Raw genomic sequence first — 22367 nt, forward strand, 5'->3', positions numbered from 1 at the left:
CCTGATACCTGGGTGGAGAGAGGACAGCCGTTGACACCGCCTGCTAAGAGGAGGCTGTTTATAGACTGGGCCACACATCATAATGCACAGGGCTCCTGAACACAAGCACATCCCCTGAATTGTCTCTAAAGCCAGCTCTCGGCCAATCCGAGAGCACTCGCTCTGGAGACTCCAGCAAGGACGGGCCTCTATCTACCCGGACCGGGTAAGACCACGGCTGGAATAGCTCAGCGATCCCTAGAGGGATCTAATTCCATTGGCAAGCGCAGTCTGCAAAGTCTGATCTCCCGCGGGGCTGCCTCAAAGCTTTGAGCGGAGGGGAGGAAAAGGATCAAAAGACTTCCGTTTCCACCTCGTTTTCCATTCTCTTCTTTTGCTTCTTCATCACTGCCTCCAGTTCTGACACATTCTCTTTGTCCTGGAGGAGGGGGTGGAAATCAGGACCGTAGCCATCAGGGTCCTCAGCGCCCTCCCCGGCCCGGACCTGGGGACGAGGGTTCCGGCTCACCTCCAGCAGCGAGCGCTGCACCGTAATCTGGCTATACACGCGCGCCCCCTCCTCGGGGCTAAGCGCCCGAAACTTCTCCTTCGGCAGCGAGAATAGCTGGGCGCCACTCAGTTCTCCCAGCACCGCGATGGTCCTGAGCAGGGGCATCGAAGACATGGTCAGGCCTGCCGGCCAATCGCAGCTCGAATGTCAGCCCCACCAACCACGTCACGCCCTCCCCTAGGCCTTTGTCCAATCAGCTGCCGAAGGTTCCTGAATCCCTCTCTACCAACCATAGCGCGTCGTGGGGGAGGTTTCCGTGGTGACTCCAATCGGAGCCTAGGAAAACAGGCCAATCACAGCCTGACACCCATAGTTGCGGCCCCCGTCCTGGGCCAATCCCAGACCCCCGTGGTCTGCCACTCCCACTGGGCCGTTAGGAGTGCTTCGCCACACTCACCCTGAACTGAAGCCCTTGGCCTGTAGCCAGGCGCAGACCTCCGAGGCGCTGGAGCGCGGGTTGAGCTGCGACTCCGGGGCGCGAGGCCCAGGGGCTGCGCGGCTGGGGCCCGTGAGGCCCTGGGCCAGGCGTGCCTGCAGCTCCTCGTTGATACTGAGCATGACTATCGGGGAGAACTTCTCTACTGGCGGGAAACCAGGAGGGAGGGACGACTCAGGGCGAAGGGCCTAGAGGGTCAGGGACCTCCAGCGTTCCCGTGATGGGTCGTCGGGAACCTCCTTTTCTGAATCTCCTTCCCTCTGTCTGGAAAGCGAGGACAAGGACCGTTCCCTCGAAGGGGTGCCCCCACCACTCACCCTTCTTGCCTGAGTCCAAGTTGTTGAGGTTCTCGCAGCTGTCCCTGGGAGACCGAGCTGGAGCTGGAGCTGGAGCCTGGGTCTGCGCTAGTCCTGGAGGCAGGGCTGGCGCTGGTGGCGGAGGGGTAGCCGGATCCGGAGCCTGGGTCTGCGCTAGTCCTGGAGCCAGGGCTGGCGCTGGTGGCGGAGGGGGTGGGGGCGGAGGGGCCGGGGCCGAGGCTGATGTGGGAGGAGCGGGAGGTCCTGGGCCCGGGGCCGGTGCTGGTGGTGGAGGGGGAACGGCCATGCTCTTCTCCTAGAGAGGGGAACAAGAGGGAAGCACCTGGATCAGAGAGAGGACTGAATCACAGTCCCTACTCCTGGAGGTAAATGTCTGAATCCCCATTCACTTCCTCTTCCAGAGATTTTGACACCTTAACCCCCACGCCCCTTGTTCTCAGGATCTGACCCCCTAGTCCCTCTTCCCTCAGGACCCAGGAGTCCGCCCCGGCTCACCAGACTGCGGCCCCCCCGCGGCCCCGGGTGGGGTGTCAGGATATTGTAGGGCACGTATCCCTCCTGCCCCCTCTGGTCCTGAACCTTCCACCACTTGCGCTGGTCATCTAGGACCTGGAAGAGGTACAGTGGAGGGTTCAGAGGCTGCGTCTGTAGCGAGGGTTGGGTGGACCCCACCCTCTCGCCTCCACCGCTGCCCCTCTAACCTCCAGTATGTCCCACTCCTTGACGGACAGCTCGCTGCTGTTGCGCGCCTGGAAGTCATAATTACACAGGACCCACTTTCCCGCCGGCTCCGGCCCCTGGGGCTCAGCTTCTGGTTCCTCGTCTGGGTGACTGAGGAGAAGGGGAAGAGTTGAGGGGTAAGGAGGCAGCCAGCATCACTCTGCTGGGCCTTAGGGGTTGGTGTGAGCTGGAGTTAAAGCCAAGCAGGGGGTCAAGGCTGAGGGGAAGGGGCAGGTTAATACTGTTAACAGAGGTTTGACATTGGAATGCCAGTTTGAATACACTGCGCTCCTTTCATGCTGGGCACCATGCAGTAAGCACACGATACTAGTACTAGCATCAGCTCCGTTTTCTAGACGAGAACATTCGGGCTCAGAGAAATAAAATCACTTTCCCCAGATCATACAGCTAGAGACAGCTGCTATTTATTGAGCATCTCCTATGTACTGGGCTCATGCATAAATGATAACTCCTAAGCATAATAACAAGAGTCAACATGTACATAGCACTTACTGTATGCCAGAAACTATTCAAAGTCTGTTACATACACTAGCTGACTTGATACTGAGACAGCCCTTGGATGAACGATGAGTTTGAACCTCTTAGTGGTTCCTTCCTCCTCCCAGAGACCCAATTATTATCTCCACTTTACAGGAGAGAAACCGTGATGTAAAGGTCATAGAGAAAGAAAGAGGTATAATTACACTGGGGACTCGGGCAGGCTGGCCCGAGCTCATGTCCTGAGGAATTCCATTCTATTCGGTTGACCAAACACTGCGTTCAGGTTTTTCCACACTTTTGGGTGAACGCAGTACTTGCACTCGCCTGGGTGTGAACCTGAATGCTCCCATGACCCTAAGCTCTTTAACTGCTAGCCTGTACCACATCACAGACTTCTCTCTCTTTCAGGGAGGGATTATAGTTCTTTCCAGGTCCCCCCACAAAGAACTTAAAGTGCCAAAAAAACAAAAAAACGGTGAGTTAAAAGCTGGGGGTGTCAAGATTCAGAAGCGTAGGGAGAAGGGGATCCGCTGGACCAGGCAGCTGGCGGGAAGGTGAGCAGACCTTTAGCTCTGACACCCCAGTTAAAGGCACCTCAGCCCCATGAAGCCTACCTGTGCAAGGGAGAAGGGGATCTTCAGGGCCGAGGCGCCCCCCGTGTGAGGCTGGCAGCTCCCAGCACGCCGTCTCTGCTGAGACTCTTGCCCCAGCCCTACCCAGACCCGCCTCTGCTCCTCCACACCTGCTGCTTCCCTCTTCACATCTCACCTGGCTTCCCTCACACCTGCCCCCAACTTGCTCAGGGAATCCTGGCTCCTCTCGGCCCTTCTTCCCTGGGGGCCCCAAGAGCCTGCACCCCCACTGCTTGTTGGAACTATGGACCTGCACCCCCAGTCCTTTTCCTCCTCTGGAGACCTAGGAGCCCAGATCTCAAGCTTTAATTTCCTAAACTATTTAACGTTTAAAAGGTCTGACAGCCAGCAGGAACTAAGACCATTGCTTGAGAGCCTTGGGAAAGCGAGGGTCCAGCCTCCCAGGCTTTATCTCTCTCAGGAGCTCGGAAATAGTACCACTTTCCAACTTGCCCAGAAACTTGCCCCTTGGCCCCTGAAGTCGCAAGTCTGCTTGCCTGGCTCTCCAAGGTTCCAAGCACCAGATTGAGCTCTTCTTCAAAACCCAAATGTTCAACTTCCCAGCCCGTTCTCTCCAACACCTAGAACTCTGTCCTCATGTCCTTTCCAGGCCCTCGGAAACCAAGCCACCTTCTTCCAGATCTTTGGGGATTCAGGGGTCTCTCTCAGATTTACCCACTCCCAGCACCCTCCTCCCTTGGACCCAGAAAACTGGGGCCCTCTCCCTCCCTCCCTGATTCTCCCCCCTCTCCCTGCCCCGCTCCCTGCCTCATCACCACCTCACCCACCTTTGAAGAACCGGGAAGACAAAAAGAAAAAAGGGGGAGTGGAGTCAGCACTGGGAGCCCGCAGGACGCACCCTACCTGGACCCCACTGACCCGACTCACCCACTGACACTCACCCATTGACAGCGACCTGGGGAGCGCTTTGCTGCAGGACACGAGAGCAGTAAGTCAGGTGGGACCCTGCTTGCATCCCCGGAATTGCTGGTCTTGACCCCTACCCCCATGTCACCTGGGGGAGCTTAAGCTTTAGCCTCACCTGCTGGCGCCGTCGCTCATGCTGTAGCTGTTTCTCTACTGGGTCCTTCCAGGCACGGCCCTGTGGGTCCATGGCCGGGGGCTCCCAGCCGCTGTAGAACTCAGGTCTGTATGGGGGCCCCTCCTCTGGGGGTAGGTCCACCCTGCAACCAAGGGAGGGCCGAGGGCTCAGGGATCCTGAAGGTTTGACTTCAGACTGTCAGTCACTTCATGAAGTTTTTCCCCTTCCCTTTAGCCTTGTTCTAACCCAACAAATGTAACCTTACCTGCCCCCTCCATTTTTTTTAACTAAGACCTGCCCCTTACTCTAAGCTGCATCCATGATGTCAACTATATTTGTAAATATCCTGATTACACTCTCTTGAATTTCACCTCTGATTCCAAACTGGGTCTTCCACCCCTTTCCCCTAAGTCCAGCATCTAACTTTGCACCTGCTCCCATGAAGATGCCAGCTGTGCCCCCTTTCCAAATCCACAGACCAAACGTTTCCCAAGCCTACCTCCTCGCTATAGCCCTGCCCCATTCCTGGAAGTCCTGCCTTTTATTCCCGTTCGAGCTCTGGTTCAGTCTTTTTTTTTTTTTTTAATCATGCTACAGAAAACCTAACTACCTAACTTTAAGATTTATTTTTGCAACTTTTTTAAACAGAGAAAACAATACGCTCCTTGGGGAAAGGTGGGGGGATTGAGAATACAGGTCCTGGGTGCAAATTATGACCCCAGACCTGGAGTTGATAGGCCTGCCTAGGAGAGAAACCACTGGGCACTGCCACACCGCCAAAGGGGACAGCTGCTGTCTGAGGCTCAGCAGGCTGTTTCACACGACACTCAAGAGTTTCCTCCAATCGGATCGCGGCATTTGCCCTAGTCCCACCAATACTTCAGTTTCTTTGAAGACACCCTCTAGCTAAGCCCCACAACTACCCTTCTCTGCCAAACCCATCTTTCCAACAGCCACGCCTCTTCTTCCCAGAGCCGCCCCTAAAGCACCCCGCCTAGCCTGTCCTTCCAATCACCACACTGTCTACCTCCCAGCCTCGTCCCTAAATCACCGTGCCTCCTGCCTCCTAGCCTGTCCCTCCAATCACCACACTGTCTACCTCCCAGCCCCGCCCCAAAATCACCACGCCTCCTGCCTCCTAGCCTGTCCCTCCAATCACCACACTGTCTACCTCCCAGCCCCGCCCCTAAATCACCACACCTCCTGCCTCCTAGCCCTTTCCCTCCAATCACCACGCCCCGCCTAGCCCCGCCCCTTACGTGCCACGCCTTCCGCCCCCCAGCCCTGCCCCTTACCCGGGGTGGGTCCAAGAGTCCCCCAGCGAGGTCCAGAGCGTATTTTCACGTTGAGTGACATTGTCCCGCAGCAGCTTCACAGCCTCGGAAGTCAGATGCGGCCGCCTCACGCCGCTGGCCAACTGCGGGCCGCCCAAGGTGTCTACAATCTGGCAGGGGCGCAGGAGTGGGCAGGCAGTCAGACGGGCCTGAGGTGGACTCCTGTGCTGCAGGGCTGAGGCCGGGGGTGTCTCACCATCTGCAGAGGTCCGAACAGGAAGTGCAGCAGCTCCTGGGAGCTGGGGTTGGCGATGTTGCCGCGCAGCCGGGCCTGAGAGCCGAGGAGGTGCTGGTGTTAGTGCGTGGACAGGTGCGACTCGCTATTCCTCTCGCCCCGAGGCCCCGAGGTCCCGAGGTGGGTGCGTGCTCACCAGCAAGCTGAAGGCGTACTTGATTTTCTGAAGTATGTCAGTGTACTCGGCCCCTGAGGGTGGCTTGGCCCGCAGCTCCAGGAGGCTCTCTGTGGGTAGGAAGGCAGGCGCAGTGACGGGGGACGTGCAGACAGCATTAGGCAGGGTCAAAGAGAGAGACAGAGACCCAGTGAGGTCGCGAGGGGAAGTCAGACTGGCAGGGGGTGCAGGGGGAGACCCGGGGAGAGGGAGGATATTTGGGAGTGGCCCCGGAGGGCCAGGGAGGGGCTGTTCAGAACTGCCGCTGGATGGCGCCCCCTCACCCCCGGCCTCCTGGTGCCGGGTCCTGCGGCTGCGCTCTCGGTGCTCCAGCACACGGGTCGCCTCGGCCGACTTCTGCAGCCTGGATACGAAGCTCTCCACGTCGTCGAACACATGGTTCAGGATGTCCTGGGGGCCAGGGCAGGGGGATGCATGGGACCCCTGAATCCTAGACCCTCATCCCGCCCCGCCCCACGTCCAAAGTCCCACAAACCGAGAGCACTGGGGCACACTTAGGCCAGGCCACACCCTCCGATGCTTGACCTTGCCCCATCCTGTCACCACTGGCCACATCCCCAGAAGTCTGACCGAGGTCCCAGGACCAAGCCCTACCCCCTGACAGAAGATTCACACCTATGGTCAGTCCTGCCCCAGGCCCTCGCCCCGCTTCGCTCACCACGTCCCGCTCTGCCTGCAGACTGGCCAGGTCCGGGCCGCGGGGTCCCAGGTCCGGGAAGGCCGAGTCAGAGCTGGGGCAGACCTCCTCCTGGCTCGGCCTCCGCGTCTCCTCCGCCTCTGGGATGGGCTCCGCCTGGGGTCGCCCGCGGCCCGCGGCCGGCTGTACGGTGTGAATCGCTGCGCGGAACATCGGGCAATGCGGCAGGGGCGTGGCCTCGGCGACGGGCGAGGGGTGCTGTCGCGGCTGCATTCGCGTGGCCCTGCAGAGGCACAAGGGCAGGCAGGCTGGGAACACCGAGGGGTCCAGCGAGCAGAGAATTTCGGGGCTTCAATCTTTCGAATTGCGGTGCTGGAGAAGACTCGAGAGTCACTTGCACAGTAAGGAGATTAAACCAGTCCATCCTAAAGGCAATCAATCCTGAATATTCTTTGGAAAAACTGATACTGAAGCTGAAGCTCCAGTCCTTTGGTCACCTGATAAGAGCCGACTCATTAGAAGAGATGTTGGGAAAGATTGAAGGCAGGAGAAGGGGACGACAGAGGATGAGATGGTTGGATGGCCTCATTGACTCAAGGGACGTGAGTTTGAGCAAACTCCGGGAGACAGTGAAGGACAGGGAAGCCTGGCGTGCTGCAGTCCATGGGGTCGCAAAGAGTTGGACACGACTGAGCAGCTGAACAATAGTCCGAAACACGGTAGGCCAAAGGGGTCAAACCTAGATTCACAGCGGGAGGGGGAAATCTGATATATGGATTGGGGGGATGGGGAGCGTGCCTCTCTGGGGGGAAACTGAGGCAGAGGGAGGAAAATCCGAGGGGAGGGTAGTGCACTTGTCTGGGAGGTATAGGCGACTTGGAGAGTGTTTGACTCTAAAACTGGCTCTGCTCTAGGCTAGTGGTATCAACCGATTTCTCAGATGGAGAGACTGAGGCTCAAAGAAGGGAGCCGGCCCTCCAGAGACCTCCCCGTCATCTCTTCTCCCCTGCTTTACCTGAGTGCCGCCGCCCTGCGCTCCCCGCAGCCCGAGCGGTAGTTGTGCAGAGCTCTCTGGATTTCCTCTTGGATGGACTCCACCTGCCAAGCGCGCCGTCAGGCCACGACCCCGTCCCACCCCACCCCACCCACTGCCCGCTCAGCGCCGTGCTCCGGGACGATCTCTTGGCTCGGCCCTAGATCACGGGTAGTCAGCGCCCAAGCCCTGGGCTCACGCCCCTGCCCTAAAACTGTCCCTGCCCTCGGCCACGGCCCGCCACCACGGAGGCCCCGTCTGGGTGGTACCTCGCGCCTCGACCACACCCACACTAGTTCCGGCTGCTCTCCAGACCCCTCTCTCCGCCTTTGTGTCCGCGCTCTTAGCCTCGGTCTCCGTTCTACCCGCACCTTCCTTCAGTTCAACCTGACCACCTCCATTACAGAATTTCTTTCCAGGCCACGCCCCTTCTGGGCCCCGACCCCGCCTTTGCCCCAGGCCACGCCCCAAGAGTAGAGGGCCCGCCCCATTGGCGGGAGGGCTTCGGACCCCGCCCCCGGAATCCTCCGGGTGCCCGCCGCGCCCCGGGCTCTGGCCCCCGGTCCGGCTCGCTCACCCCGACACTCCGGCCCTGGAAGAAATGCACGTCGGGCTGCGCGCGCTCCGGCTCCTGGCACACGAGCAGCAGCAGAGGGCGTTTCTGGCCCGGGGGCCTCACCGTGTCGCACCGCACGATGGCGCTCACAGGGTAGGACTCCAGCTCCTCCTGCAGGGGTGGGGCAGCGGGTAAACTGAGGCCCAGAGCCACAGAGACTTCAGAGTGACAGGACAGCGGTGCCGGCAGAAGTAGGCGCTGCGCAGGGCAAACCCCTTCTCCCCCCGGGGGTAGGGGTCACAGATGAGCTAGTGAGGCTCAAAGAGGGGGCGACGCCCCCGGACGTCCCTAGGGCTAGGCTCTCGGTCCAGCCGTTCCTTCCACCCGTGCGCCCCGGGGCACCTTGGAGACCGGGTCCAGCAGCGTGACGTGGCTGGGAGACACTCTCAGCAGCATGTCCTGAGCCCAGATGCGGCCCTGGCTGTCCATGAGGGCCAGCTTCTGCGAGGCGTCCTCCACCGTGTGTATGGCATCCTCACCCAGGCTGAAGGTCACCAGGTGCTGGCAGGGGCCACGAAGGAAGCAGTGGGCCCCAAGATGAAGCCGGGTGGGCTGAGGAGCCCCCTGGGATCGGCCTTCCGCCCCACGACTAACCACACCTCCTCTGGGAGGCCTTCTCTGGGCACCTGCTCCACCTCCCGCAGTGCCCTTGCTGCGCCTCCCATCGGAATGACTAACACTCGGGTCTAGCTCTCCCGCAAGACCGCTTGAAGGCAGGGAATGGTCTGGGTTATATCCCATTCCTTCTAAGCACCTCTACCCCCATTAGAGCACATTTTGCTGGTACTTCTGGACCTTGTCTGACTCCCTACTTATCCAGGATGGCACCTGACTTGTCCCCACGGTCCAGGTGTCCAGCACAAGAGCTGGTCCCGAGGAGAAGTTGGCAGATGAAAGTGGAATTGAGCTCTTCCACTGAAGCTCCAGTACTTTGGGCACCTCATGCGAAGAGTTGACTCATTGGACAAGACTCTGATGCTGGGAGGGATTGGGGGCAGGAGGAAAAGGGGACGACAGAGGATGAGATGGCTGAATGGGATCACTGACTCGATGGACGTGAGTCTGAGTGAACGCCGGGAGTTGGTGATGGGCAGGGAGGCCTGGCGTGCTGCGATTCATGGGGTCGCAAAGAGTCGGACACGACTGAGCAACTGAACTGACCTGAACTGAACTGTAGACCCACGTCTGAGGCAAGGTAGAAGAGGTCCACTTTGCAGAGGAGTAAACTGAGTTCCCCAAGTTAATGCTGCTTGGAGGTCAGCTGCTTTCAACACCCCCATCTCCTCAGGCCTGCCTTTCCTCCCACAAGGCTACCCGCGGCAACACAGACCCCAGACTCACATTGACTGCATTGGTGGAAAAGTCGGACATAACCTCAGTGGAGTAGCGCTTTCTCTGTTCTGTAGGGGTGAAGGGGAACGGCTGCAGGAGACCCAGCCCCCAGCCCCTCCCCCAGACCCGGGAGACCCAGCCCCAGCCCCTCCCCCAGACCCGGGAGACCCAGCCCCAGCCCCTCCCCCAGACCCAGGAGACCCAACCCCCAGCCCCTCCCCCAGACCCGGGAGACCCAACCCCCAGCCCCTCCCCCTGATCCAGGCGGCCAGCCCCCAGCCCCTCCCCCATCAGACCCAGGGGTTTGGGTCCTCAGTTACCTCGTCCCTCAGACCTAGTTTCTCCTGGCCTAGGGTTTCCTGGCCCCTAAACTCACCATAGAGAGACTTCGCACTCTGTTTGAGAGAAGCTTCTGGGCTGTGAAGGAAAAGAGGGGTGAGAGGGGCTGGGGGAACGCTCAGCAGATCGTGGGGGTTCTGATTGCCAGGCAGAGAGCCTGCGAGAGCAGTGGGGAGCTAGGGAGGATTTTGAGCAGCAAGGCCGAGCCAGCGCTGGACTTTAATAAGACAAGCACGGCAGTGGTACTGGGTGGTGGGCGGGTGTGTGGTCTCTACTGTCACCCAGACCTGGGTTTGAATCCCCTATCAGCTCCTGCTTTACCATAAGACCCTGGTTGGGGTGAGGGAGGTGGGGAGACAATCTCTCCTGCCTCAGTTTCTCAGGGGTCAGCTCCCCACAGCCTCCATCCAGTAGGGCTGCTGGGTGAATTCAATGAGATGATGCGGTTGGAGTGTTTTGCAGACTCTCCTACAGTCGGACAGCACAGCACACACGCACTGTGTCAGTAAAGACCGTGTTCCTATCATTATTGTGATGATGCGAACGGCTTAACACACAGTAGTTGCTCAATGTTTGTTTTTTTTTTTAAAGCTGTCCTATATCACATGGCTTGCAGAATCCCAGTTCCCGGACCAGGGATTGAACCCAGGGCTTGGCAGTGAAAGCACCAAATCCTAACCACAGGCTGTGGCCACTGATGCAAAGAGCCAAGTCATTAGAAAAGAGGCTGGGAAAGATTGAGGGCAGGAGGAGAAGGGGGCGACAGAGGATGAGATGGTTGGAGGGCATCAGTGACTCAGTGGACATGAGTTGGAGCAAACTCCAGGAGTTGGTGATGGGACAGAGAGGCCTGGCGTGCTGCAGTCCATGGGGTCATAAAAGAGCTGGACATGTCTTAGTGACTGAACAACAGGTATTGGGAGTAGCTGGGAAGTTATCTTCTTCCCCTCCTACCCCCACGGGCCCTTTCCAGCCAAAACCTGTCCTCAACCTCCTCTTCAAGGTCACTTTCTGCTAGAAGAATTCTTGAATCCCCATTTCCCCAGATATAATAGAAGCTCAGAGCTTGATGGGAGTCAGGGATGAGAGCTGAAGGATGAGAAACGCTTTCAGTCAAACCTCTGCTCCTCATCCTGCTCTGGTCAGTCAAATCTCCCCACAATTTGATTACCTCTGGGCTGGAGAAATCGTTCCCTTACATCTCCCAGACACCTGCTTCCCTGCTTCTCTGTCTTTCTCCCTGGTCACTCCAGGAGACTTGACCCTTCATTATAAACAGCCCAGGGCTTCCCAGGTCATCACTTGGTAAAGAACCAGCCTGCCAATGCAGGAGACACAGGAAACTCATGTTTGATCTTCTGGATTGGGAAGATCCCCGGGAAGAAGAAATGGCAACCCACCACAGTATTCTTGCCTGGAGTATCCCATGGACAGAGGAGCCTGGCGGGCTACAGTTCATGGGGTCACAAACAGTTGGACATGACTGAGCATGCACGAACTAGGCACTAGGTCAATATTTAATAAGATAAGAATTGGGAATTCCCTGGCAGTCCAGTGGTTAGCACTCAGTGCTTTTACTGCTGGAGCAAGGGTTCAATCCCTGGTCGGGGAACTAAGATCTCACAAGCCACGCAATGTGGCCAAATAAGTTAAAAAAAAAATCAGGTTAACAAGAGCAGCCATAGTGGTTCCTATGAGCTGAGCACCTGCTGTTGATTAGACAGCCAAGTCTTGCACGTGTGTTATCCTGTCAAGCTCTCGAAATCACCCGTTTCACAGAGGAGGGACTGAGGCTTGAAGAGGTGATGTCTTTTGTTGGGGCCACACCACTGCTGAAGGCTGGCAACGGGCTTTGAACCCAGGTCTGTCTGATTGGCAGCGGGAGGGAGGCAGCTCAGAGGCTTCTGAGTGTCCAGCCCTGGGCTGCTGTAAATGCCACCTGTGGGTGTGGAGGGGGCTGGGGGCCTGGCGGACAGGGGTACTTACCCAGGGGTGGTGCTCATGGTGCTGAAAAAGGGGGCTCCTGACACCCGGAGCCCTGGAAGCTGGCAAAGGGATGAGGGCTGACGTGACCACAGGACCTTGGAATCCCGGCCTCAGCCCCTCCTCCCTCAGACCCAGATTCCATGCCCCCAGGCCCTTGCCCCTCAGACCAGGAATCTGGGCCTACAGGCCCTCCTCCCTTAGACCAGGAGTCCAGACCCCCGCCCCTCCTCCCTTAGACCAGGAGTCCAGACCCCCGCCCCTCCTCCCTCAGACCGGGGGGTCCAGACCCCCGCCCCTCCTCCCTCAGACCCGGGGGTCCAGGCCCCCGCCCCTCCTCCCTAGGACCGAGATCTCTCCCAGGCCCCCTCACCTGCCGGTCCGCCTCTGACAGGCCGAGGCGCTGAGCTCTGCTCTCCCTGCGGCCTGTCCTTCCTGTCCCTCCCAGGCCCTCCCCCCTCCGCATACCTGAGCACTCCCTCGGCACAGCCTCCTGGAGCGGCCCTGGGCGGGGCCGGGACTCCGGGACGGCGGCGGGGAGCCGGCACTCTATCTCCATCACAACAGGAGAACAGCCCCAGCAATGTGGCGTCAGAACCCCCCCTCCGACTTCTGGTGTCTCTGTGAAGCTAATCGCCACTTGCTCATGGTCAATGCGCAGAGTGGGCTTTGAACCTGGGGCCCGCCTTTCTAATCCCAGGGCTGAGGTCCATCCGTGCTCCGTGCTCACCTCCTTCTGGGGTTTCTGTCTCCACCGGTGCCCTCAGCCCCCTTCCCTCTTCGTCTGAAAACTTCCCTCGATAATTCCAATGACGATGATAGCTAAGATTCAGTGCCCAACACGACTCCAAGAGTATCACAAAATTAACAGACTCCTCTGGCATGAAATCTTTTCCCTCTGTGCCACGGTCCCCATGGACTGAGTTGTACACCCACTTCTTCCCCAAACCCAGTGAGGTTCAGTGCTGGGGTGGCTCCATTTCACAGATGAGAAAACTGAGGCTCACCAAGTCTCAGAGACTTGCTCATAGTTATGCATGCAGCAAGTGTCTTCCTAGCGTCTTGCTCCCTGCTCTGGTCTCCATGGACAGATCCCGTAGATGCCTGAGTCAGCTCAAGTCACTCCCCTCTCAAAAGACTTGGGTGGCTCCCTGTTTCTCTGGTTAGAAGAGAAGACTTTCTAGTACACCTTCTTTTGAGCTTTGAGCACCCAGGTGCCATTCTGCCTCAGGGCCTTTGCACGTGCTATGCTGTTTTCCTGGAATGCTTTTCTTGTATCCTCAGGGCTTACTCTCCCACCTTCTTCAGGTCTTTGGTTGAATAAGGTCACATCAAAGAGCCCTGGCTGGCCAGCTCTGACCCCGCCCCTCCTTCAGAGTCTCTTCTTCCTAGACCAACACTTGATTTTTCTCCAGATCATTTATCACCCTCTAACACACTGTATTGAAGTTTTTCAGTTGCTAAGTCATGTCCGACTTTTTGCGACCGCATGGACTGCAGCACGTCAGCCTTTCCTGTCCTTCACTATCTCCTGGAGTTTGCTCAAACTCATGTCCATTGTGTCAGTGATGTTATCTGACCATCTCATCCTCTGCTGTCTCCTTCTCCTCCTTCCTGCAGTCTTTCCCAGCATCAGAGTCTTTTCCAAGAAGTCAGTTCTTTGCAGCAGGTGGCCAAAGTATTGGGGTTTCAGTTTCAGCATCAGTCCTTCCAATGAATATTCAGGACTGATTTCCTTTAGGATGGAGTAGTCTGATCTCCTTGCAGTCCAGTGGACTCTCAAGAGTCTTCTCCAACACACAGTTCAAAAGCTTCAATTCTTTGGCATTCAGCTTTCTTTATGGTCCAACTCTCACATCCATACATGACTACTGGAAAAACCATAGCTTTGACTAGACGGACCTTTGTTGGTAAAGTGATGTCTCTGCTTTTTAATACTCTGTCTAAGTCGGTCATAGCTTTTCTTCCAAGGAGCAAGCATCTTTTAATTTCATAATTAAAAGATGAAATTAAACACACTGTATTACTTGCTCATTTTGTCTATTTTACGTCTCCCCCCGTTAACATGTAAACTTCACGAGGACAAAGCCTATTGCATGTTCAGTCCCCTAGTCTACCCGCTGCTTATAGAATAGGGTTTTGTGTGTAGTAAGTGCTGGAGGGACATTTGCTGAATTAATTCACTTTTACATTTGGTACACTTCTGTGCATTATTGCTCCAGTGAACGCATGCTGACCCCACAAACTATACTAAGTGAGGCTGGAAAGCAGAGACGGCACATCCTTGTCCTGGATTGATGGGGAGGAAATAACAGAGAGAAAGAGAGATAATGCATATGGTATTATGGTAAAGAGCCCAGTTGGGTGTGGATTCCAGTCCTGCTCTTGCCACTTACTCATTTTGCTAATACTTACTGTGTGCTTATATCTTCTGCTGAGTATGCAGTGTGGGTTTGTATAAACCTCACAACATCTTATGAAATGGGTTTGATCATCTCCATTTTATACAAGAAGAAACTGAGGGATATTCAAGTCATTTGTCTATGATCCCGCAGCTAAGTGTTGGAGATGGTTGAACTCAGACCACATAATTTATTTACCTTTTATTTATTCCTTTCCTTCTGGCTGGGCTGGGTCTTTGCTGCTGGGCGGGTTTTTCTCTAGTTGTGGCAACTGAGGGCTTCTCTCAAGTTGCAGTGCCTGGACTTATGTTGCCGAGCCCCAGCTCCAGGGCTCACGTGCTTAGCTGCCCCAGGGCGTGCGGGATCTTCCTGAAGCAGGGATCGAACCCGTGTCCCATGCGTTGGCTGGCGGATTCTTAACTACCCGACCAGCAGTGAAGTCCAGACATACAGTTTAGACCCGGCATCCTTTGCTGTTACTCTGTGTCACCAGCTCATGGTCTGGCCCCGTTTTAGCTGTGTGGCCCTGGGCGAATGACCTAGCCTCTCTGCGCTTCAGCACCGCCCCCACCCCCACCAACTGTAAAATGGGGATCACAGCTTTGGGAGGATGTAGGGGAGTTATGGAGAGCTCTGAGTGCTGCACCCAGGGTAAGAGAAAGGCGAGGAAGTGTTTGCAACCACATAGGTGAGGTCTTTCTTCCGCAGGTCCTACAACAGCGACGCTGAGGGTGACTTGGGAGCCCAGGAGAGGCGGTTCAGAGGGTCAAGTCAGGCTTCCTGGAGGAACGAGGGGCGGGGCGGGCGGAGCCAAACCTGAAGGGCAAGTTTGGCAGCCCCAGGTGGTCTAGAGGGTGAGGGCGGGGTGTCCCCGGCCGGGAGCCACCGAGGGGAGGGCTGACTCTCCTGCCCGCGTGCCGGCCGCTGGTGGGCGCAGACGAGCCGGCCGAGTGCGACCCCTCGCCCCGCCGCCCCGCACGCCGGGTGCCGCCGCGGGAGGGGCCCTGCACTCTTCAGTGCCCCCCTTCTGTCACTTTGCGTCCCTGCACGTCCATGCCACAAATGTTTTCTGAGCTTGGCCAGCTGTGGGGGGTGGAGTGGGGGCAGGCTGGGACTGGTGCCCCACTGATGGGGAAGACAAGTGTCGGAGTGGGGAGGCCACAGCCCCAGGTCTCAGTGGCTCTGGGCCAGGACCGACGCAGACCTGGCCGAGCCCAGCCCCTTTCTTCACGTGCAGCTGGAGGACAGTGTGGCTGTGTAGGCATTCGGCGGGGGCTGCAGTTCTGGGTTGGGGAGGACCGCCTAAGGGTCCGGACTCCCGGATCCGAGGGAGGAAGGGCTGGGGGTCCAGATCCCCGAGTCTGAGGGAAGAGGGGTGGGGTCCTGGACCCCCGGGGCCGAAGGAGGAGGGGCTGCGGCCCTGGACCCCCGGGTCTGAGAGAGAACGCGCTGGGGGTCCGGATTCCCGGGTCCGAGGGGCAAGGCGGGCGCTGCGCAGGCTCCCCCAGGCCGCCCGCCCCCCCAACCGCAGCTCCTCGGTGCTTGGGAGCAGCAGGTGAGACAGAAACCCGAGCTTCCGCCCCCGTTCAGGGCCCGGGGCCTCTTTCCTTCTTCCCCGGCCACAAAGAAGGCGCCGCCCTCTCTCCAGACCGGGACACGTGGTTCCCAAATACCATTGGACGCTCACACCCCGTCATCATCTGACTCCGTAAGTCCTGGGAGAGCCGGTGGGGGCCCTCACCTGGGGAATCCCAGAACCAAATCAACAGTGCAGAGCCTTTTATTGAGTGAGCTTTCGGGCTCTGTGGCTCTGAACTTGTCTCTGTCCCCGAACGGGGGTCGCTTGGTCGCGGGGCAACTGGACTGTTGATTGTCTCCGTTGGGTGATCCCGGAAACCAGACAGAACGCGCGCCGCAGCTTGTTAAGCCAGCATCGTCTGTCTGTGTGTCATCTCAGAAGCCACCCCTCTCTCTTCCATCACCCTCCTCTTCCATCACCCTCCTCCTCCAAGGCACGCCCCCACTTCTGTCTACCCGACGGGAGGGTTTGCCGGTGAATCCCTAGGACTAGAAGGGAGGCCAGGAAGTGGGGTCCGGCAGATTGCTGGGGCAGGGCTTATGAGTAAGATAGGAGCTGGTTATCAGGGAGATATATTTAACTTACATATTTATTAATTTACTCATTCAGTAAATGGCCCCTGAAACCCAATTTGTGCCTCACTCTTTGCCCTCAGGAAGACAGGCTGGTTGGGGAAATAGACCCTGCTGGCACTCACAGTAGGGATTCACAGTGACATACACTCTAACTGAGGCATCAACAGGGCACTGAGTGTCCCTGGAGGAGACCTTTTATTTGAACCTGTAGTGGGCATGTGAGGAGGTCAAAGAAGACTTCCCTGGTGAAGTGATAACGGGATGGGGTTCTGAAGGATGAATAGGAGTTCGCCGAGGCTGATGTTGGCAAGGATTGCTATTCCAGGCTTGGGAAGCAGCATGTGCCAAGTCCCCAAGTCATGCAGGAGCGGGTACTCGAGCACCAGTCTGGTCCAAGCACATTCTAAGTGGGGACCAACAAAACCCCTCCCTGCCTTTGTGTTCTTGTCACTCTAGTGGGTGTGGTGGGCAGACAGAAGATAAACAGGTAGGGACACACATGTGAATAAGCCTTTCAGATTGTGGGAGTCTCCGTGCAGGAAGTGAAACAAAGGTGAAGAGATGGAGTGACCCGGGGCGGGCAGGAGTGGCGACTCCTGGTGAGCTGGTCCCAGGTGGCTTCTCTGAGGAGGCGGTGCCTGGACTTGAATTTCAGGACCCAGGAATGCAGAGAGGGTTTTGGGCAGAGGGAACGCCTCGGGGAGGCTGGGCAGGTGGGGGCGTGGCTGGCTGGAGGAGATGAGCCTGGAGACAGTGTGGAGGGCTGTCCTGATGTTGGTGTTGACCATGACCGTGGCAAAGGACAGCGCGGCCAGACTCCAGCTCGAATGGGTTTGCCCCAAGCCTGAGTTTCAAGACGCTCCCTCTCTGGTTGGGGAGGTGACATGAACATGGGCAGCCCCAAAGGTGCCATAGACGGAGGCCACTCGGGCAGGGTGGCAGCTCAGAGGAGTTCTTCCCGGGGCCTAAGAGCTAAGAGGTTAGGGAAGGTTTTCCCTGAAGCCCCTGTGAGACCGGCTAGCCCACGAGCAGGGGGCGGGGAGTGACACCCAGAGGGCGAGTCTAAGAACTGCCCTCACTGGAGGAGGGAGGCTGCTGGTAAGCTGTTTATTCTCTGGGAGGGATCCAGGGTGACTGGTCTCCCGAAGCTGGAGGAACTTGGCTCTCAGGCTGGGGGGCTGGGGCGGGGGTCAGGGTGGTGATGGGAAAGGACTCCAGACAGAGTAGAGTTGGGATCTTGGGTTGGAGCAAGTGACTCCAGATTGTTCTCATTTCTTCCTGGCTACGAGGAGCATAAGCCCTGGTTGCTGCAGTAATGGCTGCTGGGAAGATGAGGTGTGAAAAGGCTTAGAACAGGTTCAGTGCTCAGCCAATGGATGGGTGTGATAGACAAAGGAATGAATCAATAACTACATGGCCGGATCCACATCCGTGACAAGGACTGGTTCTGCAGAAAGAGAGCTCTGCGCCTGCTCGCAAGGAATGGGCAGACTCAGTCCTAAGCTTCTGATTCGGGACACTTATCCATTCATTTGACAAATGGTTCTGAAGCATCTGCTCTAACCAGGCGCTGTGCCAGGGGCCAGGGAACTCAACGGCCCCAAACCTGCCCTCGTGGAGTCTACATTCTGGAGGAAAATAAAGACTTGAATGTGCAGAATGTCAGATGGTGGTCATAAAGCAGGGGAGAGGGTCCAGTGGGCGTCTCAGGGGTTTTATTGGTTGGGGAAGTCCTCACCGAGACTGTGCTGTTTCAGTGGAGACCTAAAGGGAGTCAAAATGAAAGTGTTAGTCGCTCAGTCGTGTCCTAGCCTTTGCCAGCCCACGGACTGTGGCCCACCAGGTTCTTCTGTCCGTGGGATTTCCAGGCAAGAGTACTGGAGTGAATTGCCATTTCCTCCCCCAGGGGATCTTCCCGACCAGGGACTGAACCTGCGCTCCCTGTGTCTCAGGCATCGCAGGCGGATTCTCTACCTGCGGAACCATCAGGGAAGGGAGTGAAGTGTGAGGATATCTGGAGGAGGATCTCCAGGCAGGCGCAAGGGCCAGTGCAAAGGTCCTGCAGCGGATGCTCACGCAGCAAAGCCAGTGTTTCTGGGGCAGAGGTGTAGGGCATGAAGTCAGAAAGTGATGGGGGTGCACTGTGGGTTCTCAGGATCACTGTGGGAGTCCGAAACTGACAGGTGCTAGAGTGGGGTTTTGATCAAGTTTTTATTTTTTTTTTAATTGACCTGAAATTAGCCATCTTAAAGTGAACAACTGAATACCATTTCGTACACTGACAGTGTTATGCAACCATCATATCCATCTATTCCTAAACACTTCTATCCTCTTCAAATAAAGTCTATACCCTTATTTTTATTCAGAAATTTTTTTTTGGCTGCACTGCGCAGCATATGGGATGTTGGTTCCCCAACCAGGGATTGAACCCATGTCCTCTGCATTGCAAGGTGATTCTTAACCACTGGGCCAGTAGGGAAGCCCTTGCCGTTTTCTGAGATCCCAGGGAAGTCCTCCATCTGAGCTGAGCTGTTTGTATGGTGCCTGTCTTGCTCCAGGCAAACTCACTAAGTCTCTCCTTTCTTGCCTCCCTTCCTTCTTGTCACCATTAACTCGAGTCCATGCTCCGCTCCTCCGCCCTGCTTCCCTTCCTTCCTCCAGATTATGGAGCCACGAATGTGCTGTGCTGAGCACCTGTACTAAACCAATGAAACAGGACCGATTGTCCCAGTCACTATGGGCATGTAACAAATTGCTCCAGGACCTGGTGGCTTCAGACAAGGGCCACGTTCAGTCTGTGGGTGAATCTGCCTTCTGCACAGGGCTTGGTGGCGGCGGCATGCAGGGAAGGAAAGTGAAGTTGCTCAGTTGTGTCCGATTCTTTGTGGCCCCATGGACTGCAGCCTGCCAGGGTGCCTCCATCTCCATGGGATTCTCCATGGAGCCTCCATTCTCCAAAACAGCCTCCATGCAAGAATACTGGAGTGGGTTGGCATTTTCTTCTCCAGGGGATCTTCCCCACCCTGGGCTCGAACCTGGGTCTCTCGGATTGCAGACAGGCTCCCGTCTGAGCCACCTCTGCTCTATTTGGTGAGGGTGGGGGTGGATTTGGAAGCTGGGGCGGCATCGGGACTGGAAGGACGAGCCTGGAATCATCAGGGCTCCTCCACCATCTAACCTTTTCTCTATGTGGTCTATCCAGCATGGTAGCCTCAGGGTCGCTAGACCTGTTTCTTACATGTCAGGTAAGGGCTTCAAAAATGTGCGGATAGGAAGAGAGGAGAGAGGGAGAGAGGAAGAGAGGGAGGGAGGAAGAGAGAATGAGAACAGGAATAAACTGGGTGTGATAAGCCTTCTGATGGGGGAAGCGTTCTCTCAGTACCTGGGACAGCACCCAGCGTTTGCAGGGATTTATTAGCAACATCAACAGTGATAAACGGGTGCATAGCCTACCTGGCAGCAGATATTCTGAACTCCTTGGCGCATCTGGGGATCAAACAGGAGCTCCTCAGAGGAAAGAACTTGCATGCGCTGTTCTCTTAATAATAACAACGCTACGGCCAGCAGTGCTCTGGTGTTTCCTGTGTCCTTGTCATGAACTACTTTCTGTCATCCTGCCAAACCCTGTGGCAGGCCAGCAAAATGTAGCCCAGCGCTTGTTCTTATAAATAAAGTTTTATTGGAACGCAGCCCGGCTCATTTGTTTTCATATCGTCTGTGACTGCTTCCCTGCCATAATGGCAGAGTCGTTGCAACAGGGACTGGATGGCCCCAAAAGCTGAAATTATTTTCTCTCTGGTCCTTTGCAGCAGATGTTTGTCAACCCCTGCTCTAGAGGTGGACGACATTAGGAGACCAGTTTATAGAAGAGAAGAAAAAGGGCTCACAGAGGGCGTGTTTATTAGAGGTTGAGAGAGCCAGCATCAGAACTTTTTTATTAAAAATTTCCCCCTTATTTTTAATTGTGGTAAGCTGTGCACACCATGGAATTTGCCATTTTAACCACTTTTGAATGTACAATTCTATGGCATTAATTGTGTTCACATTCTATGCACCCATCAACAAACACCATCCATCTCCAGAATTTTCTTCATCTTGGAAAATGGACAAGAACTCCAGAACAAGAAAATGCAGATGAACAAAAAGAAAAAGAAAAATCATCCTGCCTGGCAGAGATGCCAAAGGGAAGAGTAGTTTTTTAAAAAAAACTAAAAAAATATACACTTTGATATTTAAGCTTAAAAAAGAGAATCTGATCTCCCTGCCTCCCCCACCCATTGACATTTAAGGAAGAAACTCTGGATGTTGGTAAACATTTGGACTTCCTAAAGCTGTAAACAGAGTCTATCCAGGGACACGTACAGATGAATTAACTTGTACTGATAGATGTACAGGTTGATTTTATCTCTGCCAGTGTCTTGCTATTACAGAGAGACAGGGCAATGAGGAACATTTCCCCATGTGTTTCTTTCCCAATGACCTATTATTCTCGTAGCCTAAATTCTTCCAAGGGGAAGAGGTGGGTCAAAGATTGGTGTGGGTGGTTTTGCCACATATTACTGAATGACCTTTTAGGAAGGCTGTACCAACTGACACTCCCACCAGCAGGTAGGTGTACCCGTTTCACCACACCCCTGCCAACACTGGGTATTATCATTGCTTTGATTCTGCAATCTGATAAAATAGTATCTTGTCATTATCCTGATGAGTTTCTTTGATTCCCAGTAGGGCTGAGTAGTTTTATGTGTTTGTTAATTTTCTTTCTTTGCAAATTGGCCCTTATATCCTTTGCCTATGCTCCCCCCTCTTTCTGTTAGAGGTGAGACTTTTTTTTCTTATTGATTCATTAGAACTCTTTACATATGAAGGATACTAACTCTGTCACTTTGGTGGGTAAGAAGAGACAGAAGTTGACAGAGGGGAAGTCACCGCTCAAGGTACACATCTAAGAAGAGGTGGAGCAGAAATCTGAAACTAGATCTTTCTAGATCCATGCCTTGGAGTGTGTACAGCCTCTGCGGAACCTTCCCCTCTCCCACATCTTGTACACTCCATGATTCAGGAACTCTGAGTTCCCACAGTCTCAGGAAGGGGAGAAAACTTTTGCCAGACACAGCTACCCTTGCAATGCCCCAGCAGCAAACCTACACTTTGATTTGCTGTGTGGATTAAATATTTGCACAGACTAGACACTTGGTAAACAGTGCTGTGCCGTGTGTTCCACACAGCTGCTCAGTCGTGTCTGACTCTTTGCGACCCCATGGACTGTCGCCCGCCAGGCTCCTCTGTCCATGGAATTCTCCAGGCAAGAAGACTGGAGTGGGCTGCCATTTCTTTCTCCAGGGGGTCCTCTCCACCCAGGCATCGAACTCATGTCTCTTGTGTCTCCTGTATTGGCAGGTGGATTCTTTACCACTGTGCCACCAGGGAAGCCCGCACTTAATAAACAAAAGCTGGCATTATTGCCTTTTTTTTGTTTTTTAATCTTCTCTTCAGCCACATGTCTTGCCAGCTGCCTACCCCTTCAAGTCAAACCTCCTACCATCCCAAGGAACTTGCCTCACAACTTCTCATGACTCCAGTCAGTCCACTTGAACAACTCCTATTCATCCTTCAAAACCCTATTTAGGTTTTGCCTCCTCTAGGAAGTCTTTCCTGACTCCTAGCCTGATTCGCCAATCACAGATCCTGGATGCTGGCCGTAGTGTTTTCTTTGGATGCCCTGTTGTGTTTCCTGTGTCCAGTAGGGTTTTCATGACTCACTGTTGGTGCTGCTGCCCCAGAACTGCAAGTCATGTCAGCCCTCTGTGTCATAATGGAGCCAAGAGCTGATGCTTCAGAGTTTCTAGATCTTTCTCCACTCTGGCATCCCCATCTCAGAGACCAACCTGGAGCTTGCTGTCCAGGTGCTTTCATCCTGTTCCCAAGA

At 55.7% G+C, this 22367-nt stretch overlaps 1 protein-coding gene across 1 annotated transcript; it reads right to left on the reverse strand.

The window, feature by feature from the left end:
- Positions 1 to 307: 307 nt before the first annotated feature.
- Positions 308 to 11902, reverse strand: EPS8L1 (EPS8 signaling adaptor L1). The gene is made up of 20 exons (XM_068993001.1): positions 11886 to 11902; positions 9937 to 9977; positions 9570 to 9628; positions 8571 to 8729; positions 8190 to 8339; positions 7595 to 7677; positions 6601 to 6862; positions 6206 to 6332; positions 5904 to 5992; positions 5729 to 5803; positions 5494 to 5642; positions 4199 to 4340; positions 4059 to 4087; positions 2005 to 2134; positions 1799 to 1912; positions 1446 to 1598; positions 1304 to 1379; positions 948 to 1128; positions 509 to 641; positions 308 to 418 (listed from the first exon to the last, which is right to left on the reverse strand). Exons 1-20 carry the CDS (start codon positions 11900 to 11902, stop codon positions 332 to 334), a joined length of 2256 nt encoding a protein of 751 aa, XP_068849102.1. The 3' UTR covers positions 308 to 331.
- Positions 11903 to 22367: the final 10465 nt, after the last annotated feature.

Source organism: Capricornis sumatraensis, chromosome 20, assembly GCF_032405125.1.
Source record: "Capricornis sumatraensis isolate serow.1 chromosome 20, serow.2, whole genome shotgun sequence".
Classification (NCBI taxonomy): Eukaryota; Metazoa; Chordata; class Mammalia; order Artiodactyla; family Bovidae; genus Capricornis; species Capricornis sumatraensis.

Bases quoted from the DNA above. Each gene is read 5' to 3' on its own strand.
- EPS8L1 (XM_068993001.1), bottom strand. The intron at 6,863-7,594 runs GTAAAGCAGGGG...GTGCCTCTGCAG, and splicing joins CGCAGGGCGGCGGCACTCAG to GGCCACGCGAATGCAGCCGC. The intron at 6,333-6,600 runs GTGAGCGAAGCG...CCTGGCCCCCAG, and splicing joins TGCAGGCAGAGCGGGACGTG to GACATCCTGAACCATGTGTT.